This window comes from Coccomyxa subellipsoidea (genome assembly GCF_000258705.1).
Source record: "Coccomyxa subellipsoidea C-169, whole genome shotgun sequence".
NCBI classification, from domain to species: Eukaryota; Viridiplantae; Chlorophyta; class Trebouxiophyceae; family Coccomyxaceae; genus Coccomyxa; species Coccomyxa subellipsoidea.
In genome coordinates, this window is record NW_005178019.1 from 510,106 (window position 1) to 525,230 (window position 15,125).

A 15,125-nucleotide genomic window follows, 5' to 3' on the forward strand; every position below is an offset into this window, starting at 1 on the left:
TAAGAAGAAATGATTAGCAATGATTCAACGATATGCATTTTCATGCGCAAGTTTTGCCAGTGGAAAGATTTGTTCCCGATTCTGCTCGCAAGTATCTTACTGAGTTTGGGTGACTGTCTCGCTCTCAAAATTGAGGTTCATCTCAGACTGCTACGGCATGATGCAAAATCAAACAAAGCAATCTCTGGAATTGGAGACTCTCAGGCACTATCGAGCAAGACAACTTGCGATAGATCTATCGCATTGAACCTAGATTCAATCGTTGACAACAGCTCTAGCGATACTTCCAAAGGAGCAAATATACATTTCTGGTCTGCCCACCCCTTCTGGGTGCATCTTTCAGTACTACTCATGCAGAAATGCTCATTTCTGACTATCCTCTATCTGATTCACGAATATTTCAACAGGAGAATCTCCAGCACAGGGCCAAAGAGCTCACTGCAGCAAGCAAAGAGCTAAGCACCCACCACCATAAAACTTGTTATTCAGCATCCAATAAGACATCGTAGTGTGACCAGTAAGGAGCCTCAACTCTGATTTTGTGGAGTGACCAGTGAGCAGCCTGACCCAAAGACTAGTCATGTCAACTGAAAGCCACGATTTGGTCTTATTGCCGCCCTTTTATTCTCGTCCAATCATGCACTGTGTCCTTCATCAGAATACTCTCGCTAGCCACACACGTGTCCAACTCACGAAATGATAAGGCTGCAGTTCTGCTGTATGGGGCCATTGGCACATCCCTCACTCACAGCCCTCAACCTCCCTCTTCTTCCCTGTTCTGTCACAGCTGTACTAATGCCTACATCTCCTGAGGCCACCCAACAAGTCATGCGCTCTGGCAAGCACACTGTGCGCCGTGTACAGCGAATGCTGCTGCAGCAATGTGCCAGGTGGCCTCTCCATGACCTCCCACAAGGCCACCAATCTTTTCTCCTTCCACCCTTACCAAGATGAACCCCTTGCCACCTCCATATCTACGTAGCCGCCTCCAGCTCGTTCTCCACCAGTACCAGGACCATTGTCAGATTGTGTCTGTTTATTGATATTTGCAGTCACTCCCGCACAAGCATGGCAAGGTGTATCTGCCAGGTAGAGGCAACCCTTTTTGACTAAGCATCCATGGCACCTGGCGCCCCGGTCTGCAGCAGCAATCCCTTGCCCCTGTGCCGGGCAGGCCGTGGGCAGCAGACGACTGCCTGGCCGGGCAGCTGGGAAACCGGCGCAGCCTCAAACCAGCACCAAAATAGGCCCGCATCGCATTCCTCGCACGGCATTGCCTCACGCCAGCGCCAGATTAGGGCAGAGGCATGTCCGAGATGCGGTGTTGCCACATGCCGGTGCCAGAATAGGCCCCGCAGCGCGCACGTCATGAGCCGTTCACTCAAGCCAGGGCCGGCTGCGCGGCGGGGACGGCGGCGGCCGGCTGCTTCTGGTTCGAGCCGAGGAGAATCTCCGCGGCCCTCTCTGCCACCATCACCGTTGCAGCGCCGGTCTGGCCTCCTACAGGAAAAACAAAATCCCATGTTAGCTGCTGCGGACATCCGAGGTACGGCAGGGAACACTTGCTATAGAATTGCTATGTGCTGCTGACGGCGAGAGGCCGACTTTGGAGTGCCCGTCAGTGTCATGCTTGCAAGCAACAGGCCTGCTTTATCTCGCCTAATTCTTTCAAGCCCCAAGCTATAACTTCATTGCAGACCCTTGTAGCAACATTATTCAGAAGGTCCAGCCCAGACCTTCAGCCTGGGGTCAAGACCCAGCAGTGCCAGCGAAAATAAGCACCCATTACAGTATCACAGGAGAGTGAGTACTGACCTGGGATGACGGGGATGACTGATGCGTCGGCCACTCGCAGGCCGCGGATGCCGAACACTCTGAGTGACGGGTCCACGACGGCGTTCCCATTCACCCCCATCGAGCATGTGCCCACGTTGGCATTGCCCGAGTGCACCTGCGAAAATGCACAAAAATAAAATTTAGTCATAATGTTGTCATTGTCATTTAATAAAAAAAGCGGCAGACGGAAAAGGCAGAAAAGGGCATTCACACGCGGGACGTCTGCAGCCACTTTTTCGTGGAGTACTACACTGTAATGGCCCCTACTGGCGGGGGGCGATATAATACTGAGCACCGTGCCCACGGTTGATTGGGTCTTGCTTGGATCTGGCGAGTCCAACAAGGGGTAGGATTGTGGCAGCCTTCAACTGCAGCTTGTCTGCAGGACGCACCTAAGCGTGTAATAATAATAATAATAAGTACACTGTAATAGGAGATCAAGGCCTGCCTGTACAATAAGCACTGCATTGGTGCACGCCTGCCAGCCAGCCAGCATTTGCTGTATCTCAGATACAATTGCGCTCTTCAGAAAAGCCACCTTTTGCTTGCACACATTGCATGCAAGTACTCCTCTACAAATGCCATGCATCTTCCCTCCTGACATGCTGAATGCCCAGCACATGCATCCCGGACAGATCGCCCTTTTTTGCCGCCCAAATACCTAGCAGTCTATCTGTGCATGCAAAAGTGATCAGAAGTATAAAATCAGCACCGTGTCACGGATGAATGAGTCGATCGCAGAATCGGACGAGGCGGCTGCGCCCGGGTGAAGTTCGTTGCCTACATATGCTCCGAATGCCGGCTCCGCTGCGATCTCGCGCGAGAGCTTGATGCCGCTCCTGCAGGCGATGATGAGTCACGATAAGTAACCCGTTAGTTACTAGGCTGCATTTCTTAGTTGCTTTCTGAATTTGCGGTCTGGCACAGTGGGACATGATCTAGGCGAAGAACCAGGTGTTCAGTTGCGCTGCGCATGCTTTCAGAAGGCATTCAAATTCAGCTATCTAAGAACAGTAGCCTTTGCTGCAGGCTTTGCATGCAAGCACGCATGCAAACGCTGCATGGCATGCTACTGTGCGCTCTGCATTATGTGCAAAACCAGTAGAGCTTGGGCTGACTAATAAACATGACAAGACGGCTGAGTTGACAGGGGATAGGCAGCTTGCTGACCTCAGCGTGGCCAGGTCAGCGCCCTCCTTGTCAGTCAGGAAGCCGATGTCCAGTTTTGGCGCGTCCCAGGGGTCGTCGCTGCGAAGACCCACCGACCCGCGGCTCCTGCGCAGCATTGCACAATCTAATTCAACATTCACTACATTCCCCAAAATCAGCGGGTTTTGGGGCACAAATTTGAGGAGAGCAGGCCATCAGCCTGCCAATTTAGATGTTTAGAGATCCCATTTTACAAACATTGAGCAGCTCTTGCAAGTTCTGGCATCCAGCCTGATTGCAGCTAGCTTGATCAGGCGTCTGCAACGGATCAGCCTCCGAAATTTAATCCTTCTAGAGCAGCACAATGAGGATCTGACAGCTCCACTGGCGCGCACTGACAGAGAGCCTGGCGGTGTGATATCACATGCGCAAGACACAATGGGATCTTATACGGGCGGCAAGGGTTGCTTTAAGGGATTCCACGTTTTTATAGTGTACACACGTAAGTGTGAGAGAAGTGAGAAAGGCTCACTTGGGCCGCACTCCGAGCAGCTGGAAGGTGATTCCGGAGGGCCACTTCTGGTCCTTCATCTTGCCAAAGGCCGTGTAGGATCCGATGCCGTCAGGGTCAAGCGCCAGACCCGGCACAAAGCGGATCTGCAGGTCCGGCTCACTCTGACCTGCACAGTAACACAGACAGCTCTCCTTAATTTTCTGCCCTAAAATCCGCTGACAATGAGAGAGGGAAAGTTGAATAAGATTGTGCAATGCTGCGCAGGAGCCGCGGGTCGGTGGGTCTTCGCAGCGACGACCCCTGGGACGCACCAAAACTGGCCATCGGCTTCCTGACTGACAAGGAGGGGCGCTGACCTGGCCACGCTGAGGTCAGCAAGCTGCCTGATTCCTGCCAACTCAGCTGTCTTGTCATGTTAACCAGTCAGTCCAAGCTCTACTGAATTTGCACATAATGCAGACTCACTATATGTATCTTCACAGTGGCACGGCGCAAGCGTGTACTGAGACTCATGGCTGGCTTGCTGTGGATCTGTGCATGCAACAGACAAGTCCTCTCGCATTCATGTTACCGAGCCAGGCTTGCCATCATGCATCCATGCTATGCATGCTGTATTAGGGTGCCCCATCTAAGGTCGTCTGGATACTAACGACCAGAGAAATACATGTTCATGATACCTGCATCGAGACATTTCAAGGGTTCCTAAGACTCCTAAGTAGCTGGCTCGCCGCACGGCTCAATGCCCTCAGCTGGGCAGTCCCCACTGTCACATACATAAGGTGCCAGCCATGCGCAGGATTGTCGGACCAAGGCATGAGCAGGTGCAGGCTGAGCCTGACTGACAACAGGAGAGTGAACATCAGCGTAGCTTGGCAGCTTGCGGGCAGCTGAGCATGCAGCACCAGCTCACATCTGGCCTAAATGAGCCATGGCCAATGCCTCCATGCGTAATTCAAGGCGCACCTGCAGTCTTCACAAAGGCGCCGTGGTCGCATCCTGTGGTGGCGAGGGGCCCCTTTTTGAAGAGCAGGTACTTTAGGATTGCGCGCGCGCGGATTCGGCCATTGGTGTGCAGCAACTCATCAGTCACACTGATGGGACCCGCGCTCTCTTTGAGGTAGAAGGCTGACAGGCACGCCGGGTGGTCCTGCATCGGGAGACAGGTTTGTTGCTTGTTACTTAATACAGAACAAGGTTTGGGGCCCGAAGCAGGGATGCAAACACAGGGACCTGCTGTCCTTCGGTCAGTTTGCTGAGAGGCATGCCCGGGTGGTATGTATAAGAAAACAGGGTCTGGGGAATTGTTGAAGAGTTGAAAGGGGTTGAGGAAGAATGCAACAAGCAGGCAAGGTGTCCCCGCATCAGAGGGGTCTCTCAATACTCTATGAAGGGGGCCTCATCATAATAAGGGGTCGAAACCCTGAACACCACATAACACAGTCGGGGAGAATGGCTTTCAAGTGCAGACTGGCCATCGTTTTGCACTGCTAGTGATTGACTCTTAGCGTCTGATACTGCCGTATGCCATATGCATCATCAGCACTGGTAATGTTGTCCAAGTGCTTCACAGCACTTTCAGGTTGTCACATACATCATGGCCATCAGCAGGACAAGCAGGTCACCTGCATGTTCTGGCCCATGCCCGGCAGATTGCTGTAAGCACCTTGCCTTCACAGCGCCAAGTTTCTCTGCTTCCAGCTCTTGGGGGAAAATTAGGGGTTTGAAGGGTTTAGGGGCAGAAAAAAGAGAATCTGGTCTCACCTGCATATTCTGGCCGACGCCGGGCAGGTCTGCGACGACAGGGATGTCCTTGGAGCGCAGCTCCGCCTGGGGGCCGATGCCGGAGAGCTGCAGGATCTGGGGCGAGTGGATTGACCCCGCGCACAGCACCACCTCGCCGCCAGCCGCCAGCTCAGCTGCAGCATTCAAATCACCCTTTCGATAATTTGCAAATGTAATTTGGAGTTTCAAGCGTTCAGTGCTTGCTGGATTGATACATGAACAAGGTGATTGCATGCACTGCTGAATTGCAGTGCCACCTTGCTGCCCAGCAGCCAGCTCAGCTGCAGGAAGTTAAAAAAAAAAAAAGCATCTTATTCGAGGGATGCATGCTTGCTGGCTCGATGTCAGGAAAGCCGTGAATAAGGGGATGGCCCCAACTGGGCCCCAACCACCGACAGAAGTTACACCAGCTCTTCAGGAAATTATTGATATTTTCAGCGATGCATGCCTCCTGGCTTGACACATGAACAAAGTAAATTATTCGCGTGAACTGACGAATTGCAGCGTGACCTCGCCTCAGCTACGCTGCAGGTGTCATAGAAACCATATTCTGAAAACCAAACTTCCCAGCTTCCCAGTGCCAGAGGGACAGGAGAACTTAGGAAAAATAGAACACACACTCCTGAAGCGCAGGAGATGTCTGCCATACGTGAAAGGCTCATGCTCTGCTGCTATGTTCTACAGCTCAAAGCACAACGACTCAGTGCTCTTCTTTCTTCATCTCCTCGCACCTGAGTGCTTGCTGCCGTCCTGGCCGTTGACCTGGAAGGTGACGCCGCGCGAGACCGTGGCGCCGCCGGACTTTTCAGTTTCGATTTTGAGCGTTTTGGCTCCGGTGAGCACTGTGAGGTTGGAACGCCCCATGACTGGCTCCAGGTACATCCGGAAGCAGTCGGCGCGCTCACCCTTGCTGTGAGTCACCTGGAACTCCCCGTACCCCGCCTGACGCATCAAGACCCCTGATTAGTTCCCTGATGTCTTGCGCTCACAGTAAATTCCCGAGACCTCGCCTGACCCTTCATCTCACCCTCTTCTTTCCCCTCTAACAACTACAACCCCATACCCCGCCTGCAATCATCATCTTTCTCGCATAAATTGTGTGTCCTCAAAGACGGCTTTTATGCTTGCGTGTGAAGCTCCCTGTGAGGCCCTTGCAAGGCGAAGCATTCGCGGTACTAATTTCTTCAGCTTTTTGGACTAAATTATTTTCAAACGCGAAGTAGCCCTTCCTCCCTTCTTGGCGCTCGCACTGCCCTGTATATCTTGCGTCCTACCTTACATTCAGATTGTTTGCGAGCATGCTTGTGGTAGATTTTGCTACACTCAGTGCATCTGAGTAATCTGCAGTCAGCTTCATAGATACAAATTGCAACAAGACTAGATTAAATGTGCAACGCCCACACTCAGAAAATGCGCAAAACCTCAGATAGGGGTCCAGCACATGGAGTCATGAGTGCATCCGGAGACATTAGGTGGCTCCCAACAGATCTCTTAACATATATTGAATACTTGATCCTTGCTATTATTGACCTAAATATTGAACCTAAATATTGAGCACCATGCATGTGGCCACAGTTGTTTCAATCTTGCTTGGATTTGGCGAGTCCATCAAGGGGTTGGATATGTGGCAGCCTTTACTGCAGCTTGTCTGCAGGACGCACCTTGCCTCTGGCAGGAAAAGTGTGTGATGATGATAATGACGACGAAGTGATCAGAAGGAAATCACACCTGTGATCTGCCCCAGTTGTTAAAGTTGTCGTTCTCTGGGAGGCCGGCCTGCTTGGCCGCCTGGAAAAAGACCTCGTGCAGGGGGTTGTTGTAGCGAGGGTTCTCCACGCGCATCAATCCCCCGGTCCCATGCACCCCGTCCTCAATCCCTGCCATGCATGCGACAGCTGTCATTCCCAAGCATACACCAGCGAATGCCTGTTGACCTGCTGCAAATGGTGGGAAGGAACAGGAGCTGTTCAAGAACGTCGGCATCCCTCCAGGGTATGTGATTCTACTGCCGGGCACACAACCCCTGGCCCAAGCACTGCAGGGCATCAGGCGCGGAATTCAAGATCCCCTACTGAAGAGTTGTTCACCCCGAAGAAGAACAAAGCTAGTGCCGTGGAGATCTGTCCTTTGAGGAAGCTGACCGAAAAAGGATTGTTGCACCCACCCCTGCGAATGTTTTGTGCCTGGATGGACCAGCGCAGGAGCATCCCGGGAGATTCTCCTCACCGCTATCCCAGCACCCTTTATCTTGAACTCCAACCCTATGTAGATTTAAATTTTATTTTTGCCCCAAACCCACCTCTGCAGTTGTTCTCTGCCTGAATAAACCAGCGCAGGGCGTCCTGGGAGGTCCACCCCGGCACACCCCACGCGTCGTAGTCTGCCGCAGTCCCCCGGTGGTACAGCGTGGCATTAGTTGCGGAGCTGCCACCCAGAAGCTTTCCCCGTGCCAGGTAGATCTGCAGAGGCACAATCCCAAGGTCTTCGGAAGATATTCAGGCGGGTTTGGAGGGTTCCTTGGCCACATAATCAGCATCATGCACCACCGATTTTCTTCCCCGCACAGGAAGTTTGCCTGTAACAGTACACCTTGCTGCATGTTGCTATCATCCTGCCCAGAGATCCTCAATCTGCAGCCTCCAATATTGTTGACAGGCGTCTCCATCCAGTACTGTTCCTTGCAGCCTTTCTCCTGTATACTTTGACAGGATGCGCCTCGAGAGATGTGGCCCATGGGTTATGCTGGCAGGCTGCAATCGGACTTGTTGCTGCATGACTATAACTGCTGGGCATCTGACGATGTCCCGTTTGTGGAATGGAGGATCCGATCGGCTGGAGATATCTAGCAAGGTTGCCTGCCAAGCTTGCTAGGCATTTGATGCAAAGTTGGGCACAGTCATCCATGGCACCCCACCAAATCCTGGACTGCTTTGTCTAAACCCGTCAAAACTCACTGGATTTGATGTTCCTTGCGTTGAATGACTCCCAGATGTGAGGAGGTCCCCAGGGCGCGCACCGATCTGTCGCTGGCTGCCTGCTGCAGGGAGGAGTAGAGGTTCCAGTCGAGGGCGCTCTTGAACAGGCGCGGCAGCCCGGCCGGTGTGCGTACCTCCCGCGCCTTGTTGGCGCCTCCCGCCTGAACAATAACATACATGTTAGTCACCACATTACTCTCCGGGCGCTCATCCTTTATTAGGATACCCTCTGCCATCCTGTCAAGAATATGTAAGCATTCATCCATCTGTCATTCAAATGGTAATTGCTATGTCTTGTGTGTTGCATGCTCTGCAGCTGCCCTGATCTGTCACAGGACTGCAGACGGTCCACATACAAATGGGCTCGGAAATAATTACCAGACATCCACACAAGCACTTGACACAACAACTGCATGGGAAGCAAAGTCATTGCTGCTCCGCACATAAGGGAGATGTGTCAGGGCCAGTTTTCCAGCAGATGCTGAGCAGGTGAAAGCCTCATTTTTGAATTCGATTGGCACTTGTTTGTGTTCTCGCTCAAATGGCTGCACAACTTAGCTGCAGTCCAAGTGTACGCACCTCGAGCAGCAGGACCTTCTTGGATCCATCTGCTGTCAGCCTGTTGGCCAGCACGCAGCCTGCTGTGCCGCCGCCGACCAGGATGAAGTCATACTTATCTGCAGCTGGATTGTCGCTTTTGATTATCGCCCTGACCCGCAGTGCTCGCCTTCCTGCTGATCCTGCAAAGATGGGATGCCACAGGCCCACTAAAAAGCGGGAAAAAGAAGATGCGATGGAGACGTCTTCAGTCCACCACCAGCGAGAAAAATCATGACATGCTTGCAGCAAATGTCAGCCGCAGATGGAGACAGGCACAGAAGGTGATGGCATCGGATCATGCACTCTATTCACTGTGATGGAGCTTGACAAACAGCCAGAGGCATTAAATAGATTGTCCAGGACTGAGCATACAACACCACATGTTCATAGAGCTACTCCAAGTATCAATGAGACTCGAGCAAAGCAGTCTCTTGCAGCTGAGAGGACATGTCCTCCTGCCCAAACCAGCTGCGCCTTCAAGCAACGCATGACAGCCTCTGCTGACAGCTAGCGCTGGTGTGACAAGGACAGTCGCCACGCAGAAAACTGGCTCTGCTATCTAACAAGCTGACTCCCTCGAGGACGCACCATGCCCAGCTCTCCCAATCGGCAGAGGGGAGCGCGTGGCTGGTCGAGTGCCAAGGAACACGGATTGGCTCGCCATCATCGCTGGGCAGCTGCTCGCTGCTGACCCTCCCAAATTGAGTTTGGAGGCAATTTCGGGCAGGTCGTGTTCTAATTGGGGATTCCCGAGATTTGTTGCTCGGGTTCTGCCTTCCGACAGGGGTGGATAAAGCCTATGGAGGATAAGGATCCCGATTGGCTTCTGCGCTCCTTCTTAAATTTGCACCACCTGCATTTCAGCTCTTGAACTTTTACATCTCGTTCAGGTGAGTAGAAGTCAAGAATTCTGACAGACAAAATCCAGGTAGTCTCGGAAAATTCTTGCTACACTAGTGCTGCAATAGGCCCTCATCAACAGAAGCGGCAAATTAATATTGAGAAGAATCATCGACACAATGGTGATGGCTCATTCGCAGCACATTTGCAGCTTGGGACGCTTAGGCAGGCGATCCACTAGCTTGGAGCAGACGACAATCAGCAGCAGGAAGCAGTTTGCAGCCCCAAAGTACGCTTTAAGACCAACTTTTCATCGAGATGGTCTTCCTTAAGGCTTCAAATGATATTGCAGCGTGGGCCAATCTGGATTTGGACTATAAAGCTGAAATGTTCCATTCCAAGTCTAAGGCAGTGTGTGTTGGGCAGATTCTCCACAAGGAGGACTGGAAGATCGCATAAAAGCAGGACAGTTGCAGCCAGCACACCCTCGGAGATCATCTCGCAGGCGCGCGCATGCCTGGAACTCTTCACCAGCTTTGTCTGTCAAACAGCCCTCAGAGCTGGGATGTCCATGTCCTGAGCCACGCTCAGCGCACAGTCATGCTGACAGAGAGCGTGCCCACATCCACTTCTCAACTCAATATTATTGCTTCCACAAGCTTGACTTGGGACGCCGGCGAGGTTGATGCCATGGTGCAGATTGCTGATGGCGCTCTGGCCATCCCTCCCAGCGCCTTCACAGCCATTGGAGCAGTGGGGCTCATCGGCGCAGCGCTCTTTGTGGCAGACCCAGAGAAGAGGTGCGTCACATTTCCATGCTGGGTGCTGATCTGTTGGCGGTGTAATTTTCATGAGAGCGCCGCGGGCATGACCAATTTGCAAGAGAATCGCAAGACCGCTGCTCAGAACGAAAGAGTGAGGCGAATTTCTTGTTAGCCCAATATATGTGACAGTATTTACAAGATAATGACTACAGCGACTTCCCTGAGACTCCTGTGGGACTGTAAACGCCGCAGCTGCGATAGCAGCATTCTCTGCAATTCAGCAGCCCAGAAGGACAAACAAGCAGTGAGAAGCCTCATAAGCTGTAGTCATGCTGACGTGGCAGCATTGCCTGTTCTGGCGCAGGAGGTCCGCCCAGACGACCACCGCGGGGGGCGACGAGAAAGAGGCGGTGAAGGGTTACTTCAACACTGTCGGCTTTGAGCGCTGGAACAAGATCTACGGCACCACCGATGAGATCAGCTCGGTGAGCCACTCTTGACCGGTCCTGCAGGACATTTACACACATTCCAGCAAAATTGATGACAGTGCAACACGACCAGGAGAAATTTTATGAAGGCATGCAGTAAGGGGCATTCAGCAAAAGCAAGCTGTGGGACCCTCCTTTGGGAAAGACTTTTGTTTTGCAATCTGTAGAGAATAAATGGGGAAGCCAAGGGGGTGCCTATCTCTAGATTGGTGGGACCACTGATGAGATCAGCTCCGTGATCAATCCCACCTGCCCTTTCTTAAAGAATGATCTCAGATGTGATCATTAATCTTAGTTTGGAACAGATAAGGTAAAATTGTGCCCAAGATGGTTCAGTGCAGGAAGGAGGTGCAAGCTTTCCATGCCTAATCCTGCTGGCTTGGGAATGCAGGGTGCAGGAAGGAATGCAGGGTGCAGGAAGGAATGCAAATGGCACGGTTTCTTTCAAGGCTCCCGTTTTTTAGAATGATGAGGAAAAGGGGGAAGCCTTGCATGTGAGGGGCGGAGTCACAATAATGCAGCAGTTGTCCTATGAGGTGGCAAATTGATGAAGTAGGGAGCTGAGATGTGTGGGCGTTTCCTTTTTGCAGGTGCAAATGGACATCAGGGAGGGGCACGCAGTGACTGTGGACAAGGTCCTAGGGTGGTTATCGGAGGGGAGCGGGGTCAAGGGGATCACGCTATGCGACGCCGGCTGCGGCACCGGTTCCCTATCAATTCCCCTGGCCCTCCAGGGAGCAAAGGTCTATGGATCAGACATCTCAGAGGCCATGGTACGGCGCTGTTCCCTCCTTTTCAATCCCAGCAGCTCTTGAACTACACTCCATAACTTCACGTGTCCGAGCAGTGTCTAGCTGGAGACTGAAAGTCGTTTTTTTCCTCTTCTCTCGCTGATTTGGCTTGCTTTGAAGGCCCCGGTGCTCAGGTGGTCTCGTGTTGTCCAGAGGACCAAAAAAATTGAAGAGCCCAGCTGGGATGCAGGGTCCTGTGAAATTATCCTCCAAAAAAAATGCAATGCATGCATGAAGCTGGTGAGTAATTGCTGAGTAATGTGCTCTAGGCAAATGAGGCTGCCAGGAGGTATGAGGTGGAGGCGAAGTCAAACACAGCGGCAGAGGCGCCAAAATTTGAGGCAAAGGACTTGGAGTCCATCAGCGGCACTTACCACACCGTCTGCTGCATCGATGTTTTGATACACTACCCCCCGGTGAGGCCCTCATTGTCTTTAGTCAGCACATGTCGATCCATGTTCGTAAGAACTATATCCAAGATGACAGCACTTGCATGTACCAAGCCAGGGTATCACCACCCAGGCCACTTCGCTCAACAAGAAGGTGAGCAAGGGGTCTATAAGGAAGAGCACCTCCTTGGCGCTGCTTGGCAAGACCGGCTCCTTTACGGCTAGCTTGAGCCCGTCGGCTATGGCTGGAATAGCCCAAAGATTCGTGCCATTGTCTACGCATGGTTATGGTTCAGGTCATGACGTAGAGTCATCTACTTTAAAGGGTCCAGAAGTATCAATGCGGCCAGCACCATCTGAATCTAAGGATGTAGAATTTAACTATAGCCCGAATCAAGAGCTAGGCTCAAGAATCGTATTTCCTTTCTTTGTATAAGCCTGCTTTGTGCACAGGAGCCTCACCTGCTGCATTTATTTCTTGTCTGGGAGTTGGAATGTTGATGAAATGCTGAGATTTTTGTCTGATGTGGTGTCGCCAAGAATGGGAGTCTTGCATTGTCGTTGTGGGGTCTTCTAGGTGACATTTGTGCTTGAAATGCAAAATTTGAACTTCATATATTGAAATTCGAATTTCTTTCATAGGAGCGCATGGCAGAGATGGTGGGCCATCTGGCGAGCCTGGCAGACAAGCGGCTGATTCTTTCATTCGCACCCTCGACCCCCTACTACGAAATCCTCAAGCGCATCGGCGAGTTCTTCCCCAAAGGCTCCAAGGTGACTTTCCCCTCTTTACCCCGTGGACTCTTGAGGCACCAGATTGACCTCTGAGTGGGGCAATCTGTGAACAAAAAATATCACTTCCTTTCTTTTGCACCCTCCACTCCCTACTATGATATCCTCAAGCGCATCGGGGAATTCTTCCCCAAGGGCTCCAAGGTAAGTCATCCTGCAAGTAGCGGATCCTGAAGGCACGTACAAGCATGTCTGGCGCCGTCTGGGGGGCTCTGACTATTTGGAAGGCAAGAGCTGGGCAGATGTTGAACCCATGGCCCACAGTCCGCACAGTCGGTGCCCAGATCACAGTACACCTGCCCGCAGCATCAGACCATGTGCCAGGGCGAATATCTGCTAGGACCAACTGCTCTGTGCCAAGTCTGGCTGTGTTTTTGCAGGCTTATAGAGATGTCTTAGGGACACAAAAGGGCAGGTCAGTGGATGCAAGGACTCTTGGTTTCCATGATCCTGTTTTGTTATGTTGCTGCAACTTGATTACATGTACTTTGACGCATAAAACAAGTGTACGAAGGAGTCATAGCCTGCCAAAGAGCATTCGCAGCAAAGTGGGGTCTGCAGAAGTATCCGTCACTGTCAGTGCACTCTGTTGTGCAAACATGCAAGCAACATCTAGTCGACAAACAAATGAGCTGGCTCCAGAAAGAGGTCGTCACCAATTGCCTATGGCTGAATACGTCTTGCTTGGATCTGACGAGGGGTAGAATTGTGGCAGCCTTTTCCTGCAGCTTGTCTGCAGATGCACCTTGCCTCCAGCAGCAACAATCTACTTCTAATATTGATATTAATCTTGCCTGAGGATTATGTTATTTGCTGGGGCCAGGCTACGAGGGCGTACCTGCACAAGGAGGATGATGTGGAAGCCGCCCTGAAGCAGGCCGGGTACAAGGTGACTAAGCGCGAGCTGACTGCCAGCAAGTTCTACTTCTCACAACTTTTTGAAGCTGTGCCCGCGTCCTGATCCGGCTCCATGTATGTGATTTTCCAGTTGTTTTCTTGGTTGGGGAGTAGCAGAGTAGTCAAGAGGAGGATTACATTGCAGGCTTCAGGTTGTCTTGTTGACTGTGCGGACCCTCTTGGACTAATTCTGAATTGCGGCTGGAAAAGAAAAGTGACTCCCAGGCTGACACAGCGATGAACGTTTGGAAATAATGACAAGCTATAAGTTCTGAAAGTTGTCACTATTTGACGCATTAGAGAGACGTTTTGCACTCGGAATCTTGGCAGCAGGTGTAGTCGGTTGCTGTGTGGAAAGTAGATCTCAATACTTGCACTGGAGATGAAAATAGCGCTGGTCCTAATGTGGGCTTGTACCTATAGGAACAAGAGAAATCGTCGTAAGTCAATGTTGTGCCATGCCGCATGGCAGCGAGATTGGCCCCTGACCGATCCTTCACAGGTGCCTGTGGGATACCAGTGTTCATGCTTTGGGCAGGCAAGCATCATGCCAGGCAAGCGTGATGCCACAGTCGTCTTGCATTCCTGCCTTTGGGATGCAGCTACAATTAAATTCAATCGACTATACCAGTCAATTGCAACGCATGATGTTGCCCAGCACCGGATTCTCTTTGGAATCACACGAATCGTCACGAAGCACACGGTGTGTCTCACCTTCCGGTTGGGGGGCCCCTGACCTAAATATGGAACCCGCCGCTTTCCCATTTCAGCTTCAAACATATTGCACAAGCCATGTGCTCTTAAGAGCTTCAAGCTCTTGAAGACAAGGTTGAAGAGCTGGCTGCAGCGCTGCGTAATGCATTGTGTGGAGTCATCCTATAGATAAGCTTGGGCGTTTGCAAGGATCCGATTGCAGCTGTGCACCATCAATGATGATGAATGAAGTGTCCTGCTGACGTTGCTCCGTTTCGTGCTATTTTTGGGAAAGCCTGTAGGGTTCCTCGCTGGCTAGGGTTCACCCAAAATTCAAAGTCCGATAAATGAGATGCCACGGACATTCGAGCTTCGGGCAACAGCAAAGTCTGCGTATCTAAGTTGAGAATTGTAGCCAGCATAGAAGCTAGGAACCTGAAGCCTGCCAGGATGCAGATGTCATCAATCCGTTTTGGGCGATCCGCCATGGCCGCACGGTGGGTGTCCTTCACTCAGAGGCCCCAGAGATCAGCTTCGCGATTCCAAGCAATGTCGAAGTCGGTAAGTAATCGTTTTTCGAAATTAATGGCCAATGCAGCTAGTTACAAAGTTGTC

General features: G+C 51.8%; 2 protein-coding genes across 2 annotated transcripts; one reads left to right on the top strand and one right to left on the bottom strand.

The window, feature by feature from the left end:
- Window positions 1-1,381: 1,381 nt before the first annotated feature.
- Window positions 1,382-9,523, bottom strand: COCSUDRAFT_60347 (alcohol oxidase; the record flags this gene model as incomplete). Its single annotated transcript, XM_005642869.1, has 13 exons — window positions 1,382-1,500; window positions 1,816-1,951; window positions 2,549-2,675; window positions 3,007-3,111; window positions 3,518-3,665; window positions 4,463-4,646; window positions 5,261-5,415; window positions 6,013-6,223; window positions 7,010-7,158; window positions 7,581-7,740; window positions 8,298-8,417; window positions 8,836-8,996; window positions 9,445-9,523. 13 exons carry the CDS (start codon window positions 9,521-9,523, stop codon window positions 1,382-1,384), a joined length of 1,854 nt encoding a protein of 617 aa, XP_005642926.1.
- Window positions 9,524-10,789: 1,266 nt separating this feature from the next.
- COCSUDRAFT_20752 (magnesium-protoporphyrin IX methyltransferase) lies at window positions 10,790-13,881 on the top strand (the record flags this gene model as incomplete). Its single annotated transcript, XM_005642870.1, has 5 exons — window positions 10,790-10,945; window positions 11,539-11,721; window positions 12,009-12,155; window positions 12,771-12,902; window positions 13,744-13,881. 5 exons carry the CDS (start codon window positions 10,790-10,792, stop codon window positions 13,879-13,881), a joined length of 756 nt encoding a protein of 251 aa, XP_005642927.1.
- Window positions 13,882-15,125: the final 1,244 nt, after the last annotated feature.